We start from the raw sequence: 17487 nt of genomic DNA on the forward strand, positions 1-17487 counted from the left end.
CAATTCTTAACATTGTCCGTGAATATCCCCAGAAGAATACACTTGAACATATTGAATGGAAAACTTAGAATACAGAAAGAGAGTGCAGAGTTCGTCGTAGGGGTGATGGTTGCAGCATACGTGACTGTATAGGCTCCTGCTACGCTAGGCCGGTCGACGCTCGCGCAATAACTTTCATATCGCTCTCGCCTGTACAGCCGCGTCCGCGTCTGTCTAAAGCGCGCGAACAGCCAACACCACCTAGACTATTCACAATAGTCTAGGTGGTGTTGGAACAGCCGGCCTTTTTTCTGCGGGGCGACACCTTGCGGAAGTTGCGGGCTCTGACATGGTGTGCTCAGAGTTATGCGAGGCCTAACAGACACGCTCAACTGCTTTGCACGAGAGGTGACGTTGAAGAATGCGATTGTTTAAGCGAATATTTTTTTTTATATGAAAGATGTCCGATATGAAAATATGGAACTCTTCCCCAACACTTCCTCGGGGTGCTTTTGGCATCTCGATTCCAGAATATGACGTCTTCCGACCCATAACACGTTCCTAGGCACGTGTTATCAGTCATTCTTTGAAATCGCAGCATAAAGCGCAAAGCGCGCGTCTTCAGCTAAACCATGCAGCTCATCATTTAACGTTCTCACTCGCGCAAAACATGCGAGCATATATATATATATATATATATATATATATATATATATATATATATATATATATATATATATATATATATATATATATATATATATATATATATATATATATATATAATGTAGCACCACGTTAGAGCCAGCAGAGCAAGAGTGGCTGTTCGCACGCTATAAACAGACGTGGACGACTTGACTGTCAGTACATTCTACCGTTCGTTTCTTCTTTTTTTGTCACCATTACGTAGCAGTTCTCTGGTGACAAGCGTTTACGCTCGCCCGTCTGATGCGACGATTCTCTTTTTTGCAGGCTGACTGATAGCGCACTGTGTGAACGACGACGCTCGATTGCCTTCCTTCACGTGAGACGCGTTAAGCGACGAACACAAAGAGGGTGTGCGAACCGTTAAACGTATAAAGAAAACGATCTTTCTGTGTCCCGCTGGGTGACCGGCGTTACTGATAGGGCCTAATTGGCGCTGCTCAACCGGCAACTTATTCATGAAAATGTATTGGGAGTCCTCGCGTGGTCGACTCGGCTTCAAGTGCATTGCGAGTTCCTGAACCTAGACCCAGAGAAATTCGCTCAAATTTTAAGCGCCACTGAGTCGACAGCTAGGCACTACGTCTTCAGCCGTAACCTGTCCTTTAACAACACGCCTGACGTGGTACAGTTTTTGTTCCTATTGTGAGAACGAAGTAATACGACTACTATACATGTGTTAGTGGGGTTGACACAAGGCATATTACGTGTTACCATCTTTACCACAAAGAAAAGTCTGGCGTTATTAGAAGAACGTAGACAGCATTTGGGGCTGCAAACGGACCGAGATGACCTATGTGTTGCCGTCGAAGACGGCGTCTTCCTCCGCGATTTTTCGCCCAAGCAATACGGTAGACTCGTCACGTGTCTTGTCGATTCTTTCCCGCCCGCGTGACCTGCTTAATTGGACAACGTCGTTGTTTCGCGCGTCGTCTACCAATTACACACGTCCTGCTGCCAGTACATCGCGTGCCTCTTCGTCGAAGACATCTTGTTTCAAGCCTCTCTTCGTGGTCTAAGTTCTCTGTGTGTCTCTTTGCGTTCTGAGTGAAAAGTGCCGCGTGGAAGCGGCAGAACTAGAGGAAGGATAACGGCGAAAGTGGACCATGCTGCGTCCACCGGAAGTGCGCTTCGAGCCGGATCCGACGCCGCCGGTTGAGGGCGCCGTGAAGGCCAACGTGAGGCGGACGGCGCCCACTCCGCTCTTCCTCAACGTTCCCGGTCAGGCCCCGGCACCGAGACGACGCCACTCATGGATATGCGGGTGAGGACCCCTTTTCACCATTCCTCAATCATTTGCCCCACCGCGGTGGTCTAGTGGCTAAGGTAGGTCGCGGGTTCTAATCCCGGCTGCAGCGGCTGCATTTCAGATGGAGGCGGAAATGTTGTAGGCCCGTGTACACAGATTTGGGTGCACGTGAAAGAACCACAGGTGGTCGAAATTTCCGGATCCCTCCACTACGGCGTCTCTCATAATCATATGGTGGTTTTGGGACGTTAAACCCCACATATCAATCAATCCTTCAACCCTTTCGTTACCGTTCTACATCATCTTCAACCTCAACTTTACTAGAAATATCTTCCGGGGCTAAAAGCTGCCGTAGGCATGCTTGACCATAAGTCCAGGAGGCGTCGTACATGACAGCGCTAGAGCAGTAACGAATTGGGTACAAAACTTACAAAAAAGCATAAATTTGATACCCAGGTGCATGCTTTAAACAAGATGGTTAACATTCCATGAAAAATATTCTTGTACAAATAGCGAAACAATCAAACAAAACAGGATCATTTTATATACATCGTTATTCATGAATACACCATGCATGCGTACGGATGAGTTAACGAAATACATTTGCAATCGCTTGCGAGATAGTTTAGTAGCGTGATCATTATTATTAAGATTTTTCGGCAAATTGTGTGTTTAGGATCACAACTTGTATTCGGTGGCAGAACGTGGTACAAACCGAGATCCAGGGTATCTTAGCTACAGTGGTACGTCATGGTTTTTCAAGGTTGACACGAATGGAACAAAATATTTATATTTCTAATACAGTATAAAATTATTTGTAAAACACGGTGTTCGTAAGTATACCGGGCGATTCGCCCGAATGTTTTTGCATTTCCGTGACAATGTTTTTGTTGATTAGGGTTCGATATTAGCAATCCGCTGGCGTAGTGCCTTATGTAATGTAATTACTTTGTAAGTTTTTCTTGCTTTTTTACCGAACGGATCATGTTTGGACATGTTGGTAGTTTATAATGCATTAGAATCGATAGCGCGATAACTAACACGGTGCAACAGGGGCTTTCAACAAAGGTTGAAAGTGAGCGCGAGAAAAAAAAAGGAAAAAACAAGTAAATTCCTTCCGCTTGGCGTGTGGATCCCCTGTCGATGATTCCGCTTCGTGTGCAGTCTTTGCGCATCCGTTGGTTATAAAATCATTGAACTCGTAGCGTCCTGAGTACGGAGAAAGGAAGGAAACAGAAAAAGTCAGAAAAATGTTTTTTATCTCACTCACACCACTGCTCTGATTAACACGAGCTACCTAAATACTCCTTAAGAGTACTGAACGCTGGGCGAGTTGGTAAATCATCACTACAAAACTGCGCGAAAAAAAAGGACAAGAAACAGAGAAGGCACACACACAAGCGCAGACTAGCAACTGACAGTTTATTGAAAGAAACACTTATATACCTAAAGAAAAACTATGACGTGAAAGATTAGAAGTTGGCAGTGAGATAATCAATCTCTAGTTGGTGCAAAGTCACCGAAGGCCTCGCAACACACGTGTCGCCGTACTTGTGTATATAAAAAGCCTCCGCAATTTCTCTCGCTGTCCTATCCCTGTGCCGTGACAACACCCTTGTTTCGTGAAATAAAGGGGAACACTTGCAATCCCTGCAATGTAGGCACAGATTCGACGAAGGGTGGGCCTTCAGCGATGCCCTGTGATCCATTAGTCGGTTGTTCAAACATCTTCCAGTTTGCCCAATATAGCACCTACCACATGATAAGGGGATAAGATACACCGCACCAATTCCACACTCTACAAACGTTTCCCGGTGTTTGACCACACAAACATACCACTTTTTTTCTTTTCCTTCAGCTTTCCTATCCACCATTGCGCACACTCGGCCCAACTTATTCCTGGACGAAAAAACGACATTAACACCGAATCTATGTCCCACCTTTTTCATGCGGTGGGAGAAGGCATGAAGATAAGGAATGCACGTGTAAGGCAAACGTTTATCTATGCCCGCTCTGTCATTACCTTCCCGTTTTAGTTTCTTCAATAATCTTTCACTGAGAAGACCCAGCCTTCCTTCTGGGAAGTTCGATAACCTAAGCCTAGTAAGCTGGTCATGAAAAGCCTCCGACATCTGATGCGGGCACGATCTGCACAAAGCAGATTCGAGACACGAAGTGGCGACACCATTCTTGACCAGCTTTGAGTTACAAGAATGAAAATCAAGAATGGGCTTAATCGACCTCGGCGAATACCGCCAGCACGTGTGCTCCTGCCCAATCCTAATTTTCAAATCAAGAAACTGAATGCAGCCATCTTTCGGGACCTCAAAGGTAAATTTTAAACCCCGTCCTTTCTCATTAAACATTTTCAGCACATTGACCCTGGACCTGACACAGTTGTCCATTTCAACAAACACCAGATAATCATCAACGTATCTCATTGTCTTAAGCGCTAAACTTTCTAAGCCTCCCTCAAGGTCTCGATCTATCCTCCCCAAGTATACCTCACTCAGTTTAGGGGCAACACGGGAACCTATGCACACACCCGATTTCTGCCTATACACACCACCTTTCCATTCTACCAAAGTCGAGCGAAGATACATCGACAACAGTTCCAAGAAGGACGCAACAGAAACTCCGCACTCATTTTGGAACTGTAGGGCGTCGTTGTGGTCCTCTATGCAGTCTCTCACACTTTTCATCAAGGTTTCATGCTCCAAGCAGCATCAGGCCATTAGTTGCTGACAAGGAAGGGAGTTTCGTCCTCATGTATGAGAGGACTTTTTCTGAGAAGGGCATGCAAGCTGTTCACAAGAACCTCAAGCAGGTTGAAGAAAAACCAAAGGAGGTGAAGAAAAAGGCCGTCGCCTTACTGGAACAACTGAAGCTTGAAGGGTTGGCTGCGGCGGTGCGAGGTGCGAAAGGCAATTTGCTGAACCTTTTCTTCACCGTCAAAACACACAAGGAGGGCCATCCCTTTAGGGTAGTTGTTTCAGAACGCGGAACTTGGCAATGTTTGGTATCAGCATTTCTGCAAAAGCACCTATCTTCTCTAAAGGTGCAGGATCCTTTTCGGGTGAAGAATTCCGAGGAAGTCGTTCAGTTCCTGAGGACGGTACCCCCCGGTCCTATGTCAGTGTTTAGCATAGATGTAGAGGACCTTTTTTACTCGTTGGAGCATGAAACCTTGATGAAAAGTGTGAGAGACTGCATAGAGGACCACAACGACGCCCTACAGTTCCAAAATGAGTGCGGAGTTTCTGTTGCGTCCTTCTTGGAACTGTTGTCGATGTATCTTCGCTCGACTTTGGTAGAATGGAAAGGTGGTGTGTATAGGCAGAAATCGGGTGTGTGCATAGGTTCCCGTGTTGCCCCTAAACTGAGTGAGGTATACTTGGGGAGGATAGATCGAGACCTTGAGGGAGGCTTAGAAAGTTTAGCGCTTAAGACAATGAGATACGTTGATGATTATCTGGTGTTTGTTGAAATGGACAACTGTGTCAGGTCCAGGGTCAATGTGCTGAAAATGTTTAATGAGAAAGGACGGGGTTTAAAATTTACCTTTGAGGTCCCGAAAGATGGCTGCATTCAGTTTCTTGATTTGAAAATTAGGATTGGGCAGGAGCACACGTGCTGGCGGTATTCGCCGAGGTCGATTAAGCCCATTCTTGATTTTCATTCTTGTAACTCAAAGCTGGTCAAGAATGGTGTCGCCACTTCGTGTCTCGAATCTGCTTTGTGCAGATCGTGCCCGCATCAGATGTCGGAGGCTTTTCATGACCAGCTTACTAGGCTTAGGTTATCGAACTTCCCAGAAGGAAGGCTGGGTCTTCTCAGTGAAAGATTATTGAAGAAACTAAAACGGGAAGGTAATGACAGAGCGGGCATAGATAAACGTTTGCCTTACACGTGCATTCCTTATCTTCATGCCTTCTCCCACCGCATGAAAAAGGTGGGACATAGATTCGGTGTTAATGTCGTTTTTTCGTCCAGGAATAAGTTGGGCCGAGTGTGCGCAATGGTGGATAGGAAAGCTGAAGGAAAAGAAAAAAAGTGGTATGTTTGTGTGGTCAAACACCGGGAAACGTTTGTAGAGTGTGGAATTGGTGCGGTGTATCTTATCCCCTTATCATGTGGTAGGTGCTATATTGGGCAAACTGGAAGATGTTTGAACAACCGACTAATGGATCACAGGGCATCGCTGAAGGCCCACCCTTCGTCGAATCTGTGCCTACATTGCAGGGATTGCAAGTGTTCCCCTTTATTTCACGAAACAAGGGTGTTGTCACGGCACAGGGATAGGACAGCGAGAGAAATTGCGGAGGCTTTTTATATACACAAGTACGGCGACACGTGTGTTGCGAGGCCTTCGGTGACTTTGCACCAACTAGAGATTGATTATCTCACTGCCAACTTCTAATCTTTCACGTCATAGTTTTTCTTTAGGTATATAAGTGTTTCTTTCAATAAACTGTCAGTTGCTAGTCTGCGCTTGTGTGTGTGCCTTCTCTGTTTCTTGTCCTTTTTTTCGCGCAGTTTTGTAGTGACTAAATACTCCCTCGTAAAAAGAACTCCATCTGTTGCACGATCTTTTTCTGTCCCCTTTCTCCCTGCTTGCGCAGTATGGTATACCCGTTCAATTATATGAAGCAAGTAGCCGACAAAACGTACATATTGGTTACAATAGTTTCTAATGCGAGAGTCTGGGGTCGTCAGACAGTCATGTATGCCATTGCGATTGTACGTAGGCGCAATCGTTTCGTATATATATTTTTTACCTTTTCTGAAATATTTCACTTGTCGTTTCGTCATTTCCATAAAGTTGGCGCTAATGCAACCTACCTGTCCTCTTTCACATCTAAATTAAAAAAGAAATAATTTACTTTTGCACAATGCATTCGACAGTTCAATGTGTATCCTTTTGTTTTCAGTTTTCGAACCTTTTTCTCTTTTTTATAAGGTTAAGGTACGTATATAGAAGTCTTATGCAGATTCTACGGGATTCTTACTTGGTGCCGATTGGCTTCTGTAAGCACGCGTAAGGCAACACACTGTCTAGCCTATGTATTCCTTATCTATCAATAAATATACATAAATTCATGGAAATGTTTAGTAACGACCTGTAGACGGTACATTAAGACTGAATACTTAAATGGATGTATATGTACTGTTATGGCTTCGGCCTCACTTTCCACACGACTGATTCATAGCACAATATAATTAACTAGCACAATAACCACAAAACCCGTGGTCACATGCCTTACAAATGATGTTGTATGAGCGCATCTGGATGATTTTATTTCTGTATTCTCCTGTGCCACATATGGCATCGGGCTAACCAAGGCTGCTCGTCTATTCAATTTAATGTTTAAAAAAATAATGAACTTCGATATGAGCATGTATTATCTACTCGCTTAAGCACCGCTATGACTAGCCAGCTCAGAAACGCATTCGGCGCTTGTGCATTTGGTAGCATTTCGAAATGACCTACGAACTTTTCCCGATGGTTGCAAGACTGCGGCAACGACGTGACAGCACTGCGGGTGTTCTTCTGAAGCACCAGGCATTATCATATTGTCGTCTAGATTTCAGTGGATGTTCTGAACTATGACCTTCATTTTCTGCTCGATTCTGTGTTATAGCATCATATGAGTCTTGCTATTCCGACCTCTCCAGTTGACATTGAAGTATCTGCTTTCCTTTATATTTAGGAGCTAGTGTTTTTTTTTGTACACAGTGTTAAAGAGAACTAACATACAGTTAACAAGTGTATTGTGAATGTTAAGAAAAAAAGTGGACGAAAATACACTTTGCCGCTGGCAGGGAGCGACCGTGCGACCGACGAACAACGCGTCCGACGCTTTATGAACCGAGCTATATACAAAGGTGGTCAACCCCCTGTCCACGTTTTGGGATCTCAGACGTCGTGATCATCATTATCATCAGCCTGAATACGCCCACTACAGGACAAAGACCTCCGCAACTCAACTCGATCTTGTGCTGGCTGCTTAGGACAGGTAGTAACCGCGGAGCCGAACCTCGAGATTGAAGTAACTAGAAGAATAAGAATGGGTTGGAGCATATTCGAGAAGCATTCTCGAAGCATGAGTAGTAATTTACTACGAACCCTTAAGATAAAGGTATATAACATCTGCGTATACCCGCATACATACCTACGGAGCAGAAACCTGGAGCTTAAGTTGAGAATGACTAAGCGAGTAATGAAAAGAAAAGTGATGAATGTAACCGTAAGGCACAAGAAGAGAGCAGGGTGGGCAGGGACCGAAAGGGTGTTAAGGACATTATAGTCGAATTCACGAAGAAAAAATTGTCATGGGCAGGCCTGAAGCGCGAAAGCAAGATAACCGCTGGTCATTAAGGATCGTGATGGCGACGACGTGACGAATCCTAAAATGTTTTGACGTTATTGTAACGATACACATTCTAGGGCGTCTTCATGCAAATTAATGCGACACGATGCCGTCGTAGCGCCCTCCATTGGGTGGCAAACGAAACTGCGGGCGACCTCAGAAGTACAAAACGAAGAACGACGCTTGGTAATGGGGCACGTGAAGCCACGGCTTTTGTTATTCCGTTATACATCGACTGAGAGGGAAAGAGATGGTGCCCGAAGGAAAAACTTAGTAGTGCTGAGCAACACTTGGCGCGCAAAGAACGCGGGACTGTCTGTCCGTGTGTTGCTTTGAGCTATAACCTTCGACGCGAAAATTTTGGTCTGTCTATCTGTACATTTGTCTGTTTGTCCGCCTTTAACGGTACACTAAACGGTACTAGCTGATACCCAAACGGCCTACCCCATCCGCAGCGCCCACCTATATATATTGCTCAAGATTCAGCGTTCTTACTTGTGCGATTGTCAATTAAAGAGCAATTGTTGAGCATATCTGAGGCACTATAACAACACGTCGATATTTTGTATGTGTCTTTCAATAGAAAATGCATGCATAAGCAATTCTAAAGACCGTAGCGTTTATCACGCTGCGCTGACCATGCAACGCTTACACAAAAAGGCAAGTGTTTCCAACGCTTGTCTAAGACGACATGGCGGTGGCACCTACCCGTCGCCTTGTACACCTTATCACCTCAGAGACGGGCGCGCACACCGCGCGCTTCGTTTTACTAGATAACTAACTGCCAGATAGCGCTCATGCCTCATGTGTGACGTGACTTGATGCGCTCGTTCGCCTTCGCTGCATGCTCGAGGCACTCTAACGCAGCGCCTCCAGAATACCATTCATCGATTCTCTTGCGCAGAACATCAAATAAACGTTTTTTTCACTCTTTCCAGACGCAAGACGATTGTTTTTCGACGACATTTGCAGTGTAACATGCAGATAAAACCTATTTTTCCCCCTTCAGAACTCTTGAACAACTAGCCCAACAAAACGTTTTACGTCGTCTTATGGGAGTGCACGAGGAACCCTGGGCGCTTTTACGTCTGGAAACTTCTGAAAACATAAGAAAAATATAGAAAGGTAGAGCAATCTATTGTGTACAGAAAGGGACACGACACCTGCGCTTTGGAAGGGAAGATAGAAGGATGCATGGAGACACACGAAGAAACGGTTAGAAAATCACGTTGCCGCGCCTTGAATCACACGCATAGTGCGAGCATATACGAAATTCTACACCATTCTATTCTTATGTGGCCCATTCTAGGGCAATTATAAGGTGAACAATGAGCGTTTACCATCGACGTATCCATCTACTTCATAGTTATGTTCATCATCATCAGCCTGACTACGTCCACTGCAAGACAAAGGCCTCTCCCATGTTCCGCCAGTCAACTTGGTCCTGTGCTTACTGCTGCGACTTTTTACCCGCAAAGCTGTTAATTTCATCTGCCCACCTAACATTTTGTCTCCCCCTAACCCGCTTGCATTTTCTGGGAATCCAGTTAGTTACCTTTGTTACCTTTAATGACCAGCTGTTATCCTGTCTACGCGCTACATGCCCGGCCCATGTTCATTTCCTCTTCTTGATTTCAACTATATATGATATCATTCACACCGGCTTGTTTGCTGATCCACTCTGCTCTCTTCTTGTCTCTTAAGATTGCACCTATCATTTTCCTTTCCGTCGCTCGCTGCGTCGTCGTCAATTTAAAATGGACCTTCTTTGTAATTCTCCCATGTTTCTGCTCCGTAGGGAAGTAGCGGCAAGATACAGCTGTTATATACCTTCCTCTTGAGGTATAGTGGAAATCTACGAGTAATTATTTGAGAGTACTTGCCAAATGTGCTACAATTCTTCTTAAATGTGCTCCGAAAATTTGACTGCATGGTCTCATTAGCGACGCGTAATCAACTCGGCGCCCCGCAGATTGAGTCACATTTACTTATTTTGGAAATGGAGTTCGCTATGGAAAAGAAAAGTAGATACGCTATAGCGTGGAATACAGTTTCCACTCGTGGTATAAAACCAATCAATAAATGTCAACGAATTGAAATAATAACGGCCATTATAGTATCTTTTCGGTCGGCACACCTGTTCGTCTTTGTGAAGTGCAGGTGCGCGTGCTGTGAAAATTAACGCACGTGGACGCTTTATGAATGGTGCGGCGTCGGCGTCAGGTTGAAAGCGCTTTACCCGGACGTCGTGTTTTCCATGAACTACATGAAAACAGAGAAAATTGGTGGAAATTTAAGAGCTCCTTTTTCGTTGTTAGTCACAACATTATATCGAGAACTAACAAACAACGATGCCAAGGAACGTATTTGATTGACATGCGGGGTTTAACGTCCCAAAACCACCCTGTGCACATGAGAGACGCCGTAGTGAAGGGCTCCGGAAATTTCGGCTACCTGGGGTTCTTTAACGTACACCTAAATCCGAGCACATGGGCCTATACAACGTTTTCGCCTCCATCGAAAATGCAGCCGCCGCAGCCGGGATTCGATCCCGTGACATGCGGGTCAGCTGCCGAGTGCTTTAGCCACTGGACCACCATGGCGGGGCGCCAAGGAACATATAGGGGGTGTTATTACGAGTAATTGTGGCGCAAACTTAAGAAAGTAACGTATACTTGCCGGTTGCATGTGCTGTACCCGCGACTTTCGAAAAACGCGCGCGAAGCTCTACTAACTAAACTACAGCGGCAGTCATCGACCCGTGCGCGTTATTGTACATGTATGTGCACCTAAATCTGGGAGTGTTAGTCAGCTTCGCGAATAAAAATAATGGTGAGTGTGGAACACTTATTTTTTTACTTGTTGTTGTCACGACTCGACGCCAAAAGGAACCCACTTGGCCGAAGTTTTCGAAACGTTTCATTTTGGTGTGCCCCATAACCATGTCGTGGTTATTTTTATTATGAACAATAACGCAGACCATATGTGTCAAATTCTTAACAATAAGTGCACATTCATCAAGCTACGCTGAGCTTTATGTTAGTGTTTCTAATGAAAGTACGCGCGAGAGTCAAGTGTTAAGCTTCAGCCTGAATTTAGTTTGTGAAATTCACGGAAGTTTCTGTGTCAGAGTGTGTATAGCCTCCCATAGTTCCGGTAATGGAGCAGTTGGTGTTTGCGTGTTTTACGGCTGTCCTTGTAAATGCCGGAGCTTGCGACGACATATCGCCGTTTTTTTTTTCTTCCGCATTGCGTACGTGTGACTCACGGCTCGTAATAGACAGCAACGACGCCATCAATTTTCTGGGGCGAAGAGAACACTATTGTTTCCCACCGCGAGGCCATGCTTCCGTTCAAATCGTGACAATTGCGTATGATGGCATATAAGCGAGAATCTCTGCATATATATATATATATATATATATATATATATATATATATATATATATATATATATATATATATATATATATATATATATATATATATATATATATATATATATTGCAGATGTTCGCGTTTTTCTGAAGATGCATTTCAGGCCATGGTCGGAGTAACTTCTTCTGATGTGAGGGTGCTCCTGTGGAAACTTTCTGATTATACTTACTTGATTTTTCGCCTTCGTTCGCGCACTTCATGCGCTTCAAAAAAAACGTGTCAAACATTCTCATATTCGTGACCACAGCAGCATTCATATTCTGTTTAGCTGGATTGGTGCGTTTAGATCCGGAAGCTGTTTGTATATGCTACTTCCGCTCGTAGTCTGTGGAATAACGTCTAGGCAGGGGCATGGGCAGACATATTTTCGGTGAGGGCGAGGGGCGCCTTTTTGATCTGGAGGGCAGGAAAATGGCCATTTTGCTCTATATATGTCATGGCGAAAAAAATTTCGGGCAGATGGAGGCACAGGCCGTATGTGCCTATGCCAATGCGTTTAAGTAACCATTTCTGTTCTTTTTTTGTTGAAGAACTTACACAAATGGAGTAGCTGAGTTTATCCCGCCAGTGCTCCGTCCCTGTACATTATGGCGTGTATATGTGCAAGTAAACCTGGAAATGTCAGCTCCACTAGTATGCCCATGACGGCGAGTGTGGACCACTGTTTTTGTGCCTGTTGGCGTCACTACACGTGATTTTACTACGAGGTGGCGGATGTCCGAGAATTCCTCGCATGCGACCTGAATGCGTCAAGCCTGCAAGAACGAGACCCTTGTTATGAACGAAGGAAGCAAGTGGAAATTTATGAGCTCGTTTCTTTGTGTTGTTTCGTTAGACGCAGTAATAATGAGAAATAAACTTGCACCGTAATATATAGAAGTGAGCCTTAACCGGAGCCAAGTGACATGAAAACCGTCATCTGTCTCTACTCTACATGTGTGCCCAAAGAATGCATTTTGGGCATAATGTGCTTGTGTTTATTTGTGTTTACATGAGCACAGGAACTGCCAGCCGTGGCGGTCACATTTACATGGCGGCGAAATGGTATAGGCCCGTGCGTGTTGCGATGTCTGTGCGCCTGGAAGAGCACCAGATGGTTCTACTACGGCGTCTTTCATAATGATATTGTCGTTTTGGTTTGTAAATTTCCAGGCGTTATTGTTGGTATTTTATTATTAGAAGGTAAGGAATGGCCGGACATGCAAACAAACAATTGAGCGAACGTACAAAAGAACAAACATTCAATCTATTTCCGTCGAATGTTAGGGCTCATGCTACTCGGCTTGACGTGTCGTATATGCTGTGAAATATCGCGCTCAATATTCTGTCTCACGGGGCTCTATGTTTCTCACGTTGTCGCCTATTGCTTCCGTGGAGCTTCAAAATGCTTCAATGCACGACCGTTCCAAGTCCTCCGAAAGCCGAGAACGGAAAGATCCCCGACAAAAAAAAAAAAAAAAAAAAAAAAAAACGAACTCGGAAGGCATGTGACACGGATGTAGGCTCGCCGTTGCTTTCGCGAAATGTTATCACCGGGCTGTGCCCAAAGGATACACTTCGGAAACTGCACCGCGTGGAGAGTCGGTGCTTTTGTGGGCGGTGTGTTCCTGCAATATTAACTTGATGGAACTATAAGCGCTTCGATCGGGCAACCGCCATGGGAATGATGGGTAGCAGACGGATCGGCCTCTTCGTCTTCGCGGCTTGGAACGCACTGGCTGCTTCTATTGTTAGACTTAGTTATGCATGTGTACCGCATAGGGCGTAACACAAGTCTTTGTTATGATCAATGTGGCAGCATAGAGACAGTGGCGCAGATACTACTCGAATGCCCTGCGTACCGCGACCAGAGTCAATTGTTTGAACGAGCAATGGACCTGATCTGCCACGAACAATTAACCTTGCGCAACATATCTAGCCTTGTGCTCGGACCTTCAATACAGCGTCGGGTAGTACTGTCATTAATCAATTACGTACTTGTCGGAAATTGGCCTTGTCGGAAGGCTCTAATGATAAAATATCTCACATAGGAAAGCCTTGATTCACCTGATACCCGAAATGTAAATAGGTTTATCGCAGGCTCACTTGGTCACTACTTTTTTTCATATTTTATTCTTTCAGGTTTTTTTTTTTGCAATACTTCAGTCTCCTTTCCTACCCCTATACAGAGCAGCATGGCAGCGATATGTAGACGTGGGCGAAAATCTGTTTTTCAAACAAAGAGTATCTCTCTTGTTCGGTTTCGGCGTTTGTTATGAATAAGAGAATTAATCGTTGTGAGATTCGTGAGCTGATTCAAATCGGCGAGTCTAAAAAAGTTGACGATGGTGAAGTGAAACCGCTGAGTAATTGTTCAACTTCGTCTCGAGACAAAGTAGCTCCATGCCCCACTGCCCATCATTGTCGGGCTGTCTGAAGCACCATGCGTAGTGGCTCCCGCAGACATTAGCGTCAGAGTTCTCTCCAGTGTATCATCGGAAAACTTTATATGGCCTCTTAGTTGTAAAGGGTGCGCTTCGAAAACTGCGCCGCGTTGAAGACCTGTTCTTTTGTGAACGGGGTCAGGCGCTTGGTTGATCTATAGTCGCCGCACTTGTCGGCGGCAGCATTTTCTCATCCGTGACATGCGTATTGTGACACGCGAACTTAATTTCGTTCACAAGAAAATCAGATGACGTGAACCACCGAGCAGAATAGGCGAAAGGAAATTCTTTGAACTCCGTCGCAAATATGCACCACGTCACACTTGTGCATTAGCGCACCACGCGTCACAGGATATTAATAGGCCCCGTATGAGTGATGTCGCGGTTGAGAAAATATTACCATTAGTGATGGTATTCTTTGTTTGGAAGCAGCAAATAATTATATATTGGTGTTGCGAGTTTTTTTTTCTTTGGTATTTGGCCTCAACCTCGCCCTACCCTCTGTTTCCCCAAGAAGTCCCCCTAGAGTCCCAAGGGACAATGTGCTGCAACCAAATAACAACGTATATTTGAAAAATACATGAAGCTTTTCCCATTAATTTGCACTGAGAATAAGCAGTTCTAGGAGTTTAACAGAAATCCATGACGCTGAATTCGCTCTGGGTTTCCGAAGGCTATCGGAGTGACCCCTCGGATTAAAACTGTCTGCTTGCAAATATTGATTTATAAGTAGTGTGGTTTTAGAATAAACATGTTGTTGCTAGTAGCGCTGCGTGGCGTCCGTATGTGCCTTCATGTGTACGTGTGTCGTTTAGAGCTACATCACAGCTTTTTAAATATATATTTTAGCACCATTTTGGGTACTTATATTGCAAGCAAAAAAAAATACAGCTCACAGGATTGTATTCCGGACAAAATGTTCTGCATTTCGCGTGTGATGATTCCACAGGAAAGTTTGCAACCGTTCATCTAGTTGCTTGAATATGGTTTCCAGCGCACAACATGACCATGTCAGGAGCATTCACTGTGTGTATCTGTGCGTGTCATGCGACTATTGTTATGTGCATTATATAAATGCCCATATAACACTAAAGCGCTGAATAGCTTGTTTTGTAGGAATTATGAAAAATGCGCTGGTTGTGAGCAAAAGATATTCTTGTTCCTGACCAGAAAATTGAGAAATGGGCTAATGAAATAATAAGAAAAAACTCGGTTTCCAGGCAATCTGCAAATCCAGGCCTCGTCTGCGTGGCCAGCAGGTCTTTTACAACAGCCACGATATTTTTAGGGGCGAAGCTCCTTAGGGTATGGGTCTGTCCATCCAGCGATGGTGTATGTAGCCACCGGTGGCACATACCGGGAAGAGCGGTCCTTAGAATGTCCACTGGATGGCGGCACTGGTATATGATGAATACACCATGAAAAGATCTGAGATGGCTGTACTTCGAGTGTTCACTAGATAGACGGAGGAACGGACGGACTGATGGACGTGCAGACAGACAGAAGGGCGGACGCACGGACGGACAGGTGGACAACAGACATAAAGAGAGATGGCCGCACGAACAAACGCACGGACGGATGAATGGACAGACGAAAGAACGGACGCACGAATGGACGCATGGAGGGGCGCACGGAGGGACGGATGCACCGACGGTCACAAGGATGGACGGACGCGTGGACGGACGCGTGGACGGTTGAAGCAACAACGAATGGGTGGACGAAAGCACGGACGGACTGACGAACGCCACCAATCATCATTGACTCGGCGGATATGCTGTGATTTTTTGTCTTCATTACCTGTCTCTGGTTCAGAATATATAATGAAGAGACAACATTCCCTGCATTTACATACTACAAATTCACGATATTTGTTGAACCTGCCATGGAAAAGTACACTATACGTATGTCACATGATGGAAGGAGTCTCCTCAATATATTGCTTGGCTGAAGTGTATAATCGCTTCAGGCGTCAAAATATGTGAATGCAGCTGTGAGTTGGTTTTAGAGGCCCACCCATTGCACAACGCTCAGGTATATTTAATCATCGTCAGCTGCAAAAGCATCAGCAAAGTGCACGGCTGCGTAGTTTCGCGTGTTGCCCTGGCTCATAGTGGGCTCTTCGGTGATTCGCAAAAGCGGTGATTGTGGCGTGATGGGCATTTAAGAGCTGTGCTTGCAATGGGCATTCTAGGATAGTTTGACACGGTCAATGTTTCACGCACAGTCGTTCGTTTCGGTACGACACGGCTGTGGCATGCATCGAGAACCAAAGCTAGGCTAGCAATTGAAAAGGTCATGTGCACGAGGCCACCTCATGTGGTCGAAATTTCCGGAGCCCTCCACTACGGCGTCTCTCATAATCATATGGTGGTTTTGGGACGTTAATGCACACATATCAATCAATGTGCACGAGGCCCGATTGTGCGCTTTCGCGTTCTACACTATAGAAGGCGAAGCGTTCAAGCGTCCTCTTAGTTATTATTATTATTATTATTATTATTATTATTATTATTATTATTATTATTATTATTATTATTATTATTATTATTATTGTCTTGCGATAGATAGCAGCAGGTATACAATTGCTAAGAGAGTGAATCTGCTCGTACTCCTTTTGACAACAATTTAAACTCGTACGATTTTTACTAAAACAGCTTCCAGGACCTTTATATTTTTCCACAACTCTTCGTCGCCAGTTCACGGCGTCTGCTCGATCTTCTTAGAACTAGACAATGCTGAAATTGAAAAAAGGTCAGTCGTATTGAACGCTCCGGATCCCTGAATTTATCGATGCGTACTATAGTAGCCCTGATTTGTCAGTTTTTAAAATGATAGGCATTCAGCAAAGAGCGTGAACTCTGCAGTTGCCTCAAGTCGTACTCGTTTCGGCGCCTTTTCCACATAGTACCTCGCGAAGTGCTGTCGTGGCCAGACGTCGTGTAGCGCACAAAATCTGGGCAACCGTATTTGTTTTGATTTGATTTGAATTGATTTTATCAGAAGCACAAGTGATACAGTGCATATGATAAATCGATAGAGAACGATCGCTCAAAGTCTCTAAACTGTGAGTCTACCTTCTATGAAATCATACATCAGAAACAATGCTGGAGCGCACATTGGTAAAGATTTAAAAAAAAATACAAGCGGACACTAATATACAACAACAGTTACATTACTGAAAAAGCATTACGAATACTAAGACGAGTGTTTTTTTTTTTTTTCGGGAGCTCACTCAGTCATAGAAAACAAGAAAAATAGACTTCATTCTGAGTACGTACAGTCTGTTCTGAAGGTTGGAAGTTTCGAAAAAAACTGCCTTTTT

General features: G+C 44.6%; 1 protein-coding gene across 1 annotated transcript in view; it reads left to right on the forward strand.

Annotated features, from left to right (window-relative positions):
• dnc (phosphodiesterase dunce) overlaps positions 1-17487 on the forward strand; it is a 626001-nt gene that overhangs the window by 15608 nt on the left and 592906 nt on the right. The window contains exon 2 of the mRNA XM_075874918.1: positions 952-1948. Coding sequence (XP_075731033.1) covers positions 1791-1948 — 158 coding nt within the window. The 5' untranslated portion in view covers positions 952-1790. The remainder of the gene's footprint in view (positions 1-951; positions 1949-17487) is intronic.

This window comes from Rhipicephalus microplus, chromosome 10 (assembly GCF_043290135.1).
Source record: "Rhipicephalus microplus isolate Deutch F79 chromosome 10, USDA_Rmic, whole genome shotgun sequence".
Taxonomy (NCBI): domain Eukaryota; kingdom Metazoa; phylum Arthropoda; class Arachnida; order Ixodida; family Ixodidae; genus Rhipicephalus; species Rhipicephalus microplus.